This window comes from Otolemur garnettii, unplaced genomic scaffold (genome assembly GCF_000181295.1).
Source record: "Otolemur garnettii isolate 467f Iridium unplaced genomic scaffold, OtoGar3 scaffold00100, whole genome shotgun sequence".
NCBI lineage: Eukaryota > Metazoa > Chordata > Mammalia > Primates > Galagidae > Otolemur > Otolemur garnettii.
In genome coordinates, this window is record NW_003852495.1 from 4,705,741 (window position 1) to 4,709,471 (window position 3,731).

The 3,731-nt window shown below is 43.8% G+C and overlaps 1 protein-coding gene across 1 annotated transcript in view; it reads left to right on the forward strand.

Moving 5' to 3' along the window:
* UBA2 (ubiquitin like modifier activating enzyme 2) overlaps positions 1-3,731 on the forward strand; it is a 39,937-nt gene that overhangs the window by 25,571 nt on the left and 10,635 nt on the right. Inside the window, exon 13 of the mRNA XM_003796082.3 lies at positions 2,103-2,258. Coding sequence (XP_003796130.1) covers positions 2,103-2,258 — 156 coding nt within the window. The remainder of the gene's footprint in view (positions 1-2,102; positions 2,259-3,731) is intronic.

Consider the following 3,731-nt stretch of genomic DNA (forward strand, 5'->3'; position numbering starts at 1 on the left):
TTGCAGCCGTCATTGTTACTTGGTGGGCCCGCGATGGATTCGAACCTGCCGCCCTAGGTGTATGTGGCTGGCGCCTTAGCCACTTGAGCCACAGGCACCGAGCCGAGACTTCTGTCTCTTAAAAAAAAAAAAAAGAGACTTGAGTCTCACTTTCTTGCCCCTGGTAGAGTGCTGTAGCATTATAGCTCACAGCAACGTCAAACTCTTAGGCTCAAGCAATACTCTTGCCTCAGTCTCCCAAATAGCTGGTACTATAGGAGCCTGCCGCAACATTTATTTATTTATTTATTTATTTATTCGAGACAGAGTCTTACTATGTTGCCCTTGGTAGAGTGCTGTAGTGTCACAGCTCACAGCACAGCAACCTCAAACTCCTGGGCTCAAGCAATTCTCTTGCCTCAGCCTCTTAAGTAGTTGGGACTACAGGTGCCTGCCAGAATGCCTGGCTGTTTTTTTTTTGTTGTTGTTGCTGTTGCAGTTGTTATTGTTGCTTTAGCTGGCCTGGCCAGGTTTGAACCCACCATCCTCAGTGTGTAGCTGGTGCTGTAACCACTGTGCTATGGGTACCCAGCCAAAAAATACATGTTTTTCCTTTTTTTTTTTTTTAGCTTACTATTATTATTATTTTTTTTTTGGCTGGGGCTGGGTTTGAACCCACCACCTCCGGCATATGGGGCCGGCACTCTACCATTTTGAGCCACAGGCACCGTCCCTTTCCTTTTTCTTTAGACAGAGTCTCATTATGTCACTCCCGGTAGAGTGTGGTGGCATCACAGCTCACAGCAACCTCCAGCTCTTGGGCTTAGGCAATTCTCTTGTCTTACCCTCCCGAGTAGCTGGTACTATAGGTGCCTACCACAATTCCCAGCTATTTTTTGTTGTAGTTTGGCTGGGTCTGGGTTCGAACCCGCCACCCTCAGTATACATCACCCTCAGTATACCCTACTCACAGAGCCACAGGCACAGCCCAGATTCTCTTATCTCTTGCCTCGGCCTCCCAAGTAGCTGGGACTACTACAGGTGCCCAGCTATTTTCTTATTTCTGTTATCGTTGTTTAGTTGGCCCGGGCTGGGCTTAGAACCTGCCAGCCTTGGTGCATGTGGCCGGCACCATAACCACTGTGCTAACGATCCCGAGCTTGGTGTGAAACTTCTAAACCCAAGTGATCCCCTTGTCTCAGCCTCCCAAAGTGCTAGGATTACAGGTGTGAGCTACTGTTCCCAGCCTGTCTCTCAGCTTTGTTCTCTTAACATTTGTTCTATTTGTATTGAATCTTGGTAGTATTCTCCAAACTTTGTAGGAGTAGAAGTGTGGAGCTTTTCTTAATTTCAGTATAACTCAGTATAATTAAAGTACTTTGGTTCTTAAATTTTTTTCCCTAACTATAAATATTATCATAATCAGAAAATTGGGAAAGAAAGGCAGTCTCATGGGTTCTGTACATTTGTGAAAGCATTATTATTTATTGGAGAAGTGAGTGTACTGGTTGTGTCAAGAGGTTGCTTAAAGTTGTCAAGAATGACCACGCAGGCTTGGTGCCTGTGGCTCAAACGGCTAAGGCTTCAGCCACATACAGCTGAGCTGGCGGGTTCGAATCCAGCCCAGACCCACCAAACAACAATGACGGCTACAGCCAAAAAATAGCCGGGTGTTGTGGCGGGTGCCTGTGGTCCCAGCTACTAGGGAGGTGGAGGCAGGAGACTCCCTTGAGCCCAGGAGTTGAAGGTTGCTGTGAGCTGTGATGCTACAGCACTCTACCCAGGGGGACAGCGTGAGGCTCTGTCTCAAAAAAAAAAAAAAAAAAAAAAAAGACCACTCAGAAAGATGCTTAGAAGTTGATTTAATGATAGTACCAGAGATGAGTATGGCTGCGCCCTTACTTTTGTAAAGTAGGTTATAGAAGAACGTAGAGTTTTATGCTCAGTAAGTTCAGCCTTTTCATATGGTACCTAAGTAGAAAAGAATGTTGGACTACCAGGTGCTTAACAATGTGATTTGCTGACTCCTTTTTGCCACCTGGAAGGGAATAGTTACTGAATGTGCAGTAAACAGCATTGGAACTCACATTTTTTGTTTCTTCATGTTTTTATCACCTTCAAAGATTTTTTTGAATAAACAACCAAACCCAAGAAAGAAGCTCCTTGTGCCTTGTGCACTGGATCCTCCCAACCCCAACTGTTATGTCTGTGCCAGTAAGCCGGAAGTGACTGTGCGGCTGAATGTCCATAAAGTGACTGTTCTCACCTTACAGGATAAGGTATGTGCAAAGGCTAGTTCTCTTTTCCTTAAAAAAAAAAAAAAAAAAAAAAAGACTCCAGTTCCCTTTTGACTTCTTATATAGCGTTGCTGTGATAACAGACTAAGGTAATTAACTCTAAAAGGTTCTGTATATTGCTTGCGTTTCCTGGGTTGCTTCACCATTGGAATTCCTGCAGACTTGGTCTGTGGTTCCAGAGTATATGCTTTGTATCCCAGAAAAGAATTAGGTGTGTTTGGCTGGAGTGTTTACCACAGGTAGTGTAGCACTGTATAGTGAACAAGCAGACGACTGACCTCTGTGCTCTTTTTTTCCCAGATAGTGGATGAATTCTGTCATTTTTACAGGTAGGAGGTATCCTTGAGTGGTCCTGCTGTGGCTATGGCAGTGAACAGACAAGTGTTTACATGCAGTACAGCACATCCCTTATCTTTAGCTTTGAATTAAAGGGTGTGGGTAACTAGCAGAGTTTTAGCGTCTCTGGATTTTGAGTATTGCCCACTTCTACCACATTGGGGTCTCTTGTTAATAATTTCTGAGGTCGGAGTTGAGGCGTCATGATGGTACACACTTAATCTAATAGGGTTCTGGTGTGATATTAGTCCCTGAGGAGATACGGACTTTAACGCCTGAATTAAACTGTAGAGTTGAAGTGAGGGAAATGGGGGTTTAGGAAATGGTCCTTAGGTTCCTAGATTAGGTTTCTTTCTCAGGGAAAGGTTTTTTGTTGTTGTTTTTTTAATGACCCAAAGGAGTGTCATTTCCATTTGGAGATCACTTCAGATTGTTCCCTGATTATGTCCATTTTAAGGCTATAGTTTTCATACCTCTTTAGAGGAGGAGTAGACCTTTTCCAAAAGGGAGGTTCTGCTTGTGAGGAAATGGTCTTTCTCCCAGAACTAAGCAGAGTTACACTGGGCAGATTGGATTGACTTCATGTTTTGATGAGGGAAGCAGCAGGTTAACTATCTTTAGTATTTACAGATTCTTGCGCTTAAAGGTTATTCCTTTATTTGTAAGGTAATTAGACCTAAAGAATTTCTCCATGGTTTTTTTGGAGCGTGTAGGAATTAACAGAAGATCATTACTTGGAATTTAAAGAAAGAAATGATTTGGAAAGGGGGATGTTACATGATAATTAGATTAATGAGCCATGTTTCCATCAAGCTACCTACCATTCATTACACAGTTGGTACAAAGACTAAGATGAAAGACAGTAGCACCTCTATAAGTTGACCACGCTAGGGACTATAATCAACTGGGCAACATAAGGAACTAGGTGGTAGTGCATGTCCAGTCTATGAAAATTAGGTCAACTGGCTTGGCGCCTGTGGCTCAAGTGGCTAAGGCACCAGCCACATACACCTAAGGTGGTGGGTTCAAATCCAGCCTGGGCCCACCAAACAACAATGATGGCTGCAACCAAAAAATAGCCGGGCATGGCTCGGCACCTATAGCTCAACCGGCTAAGGC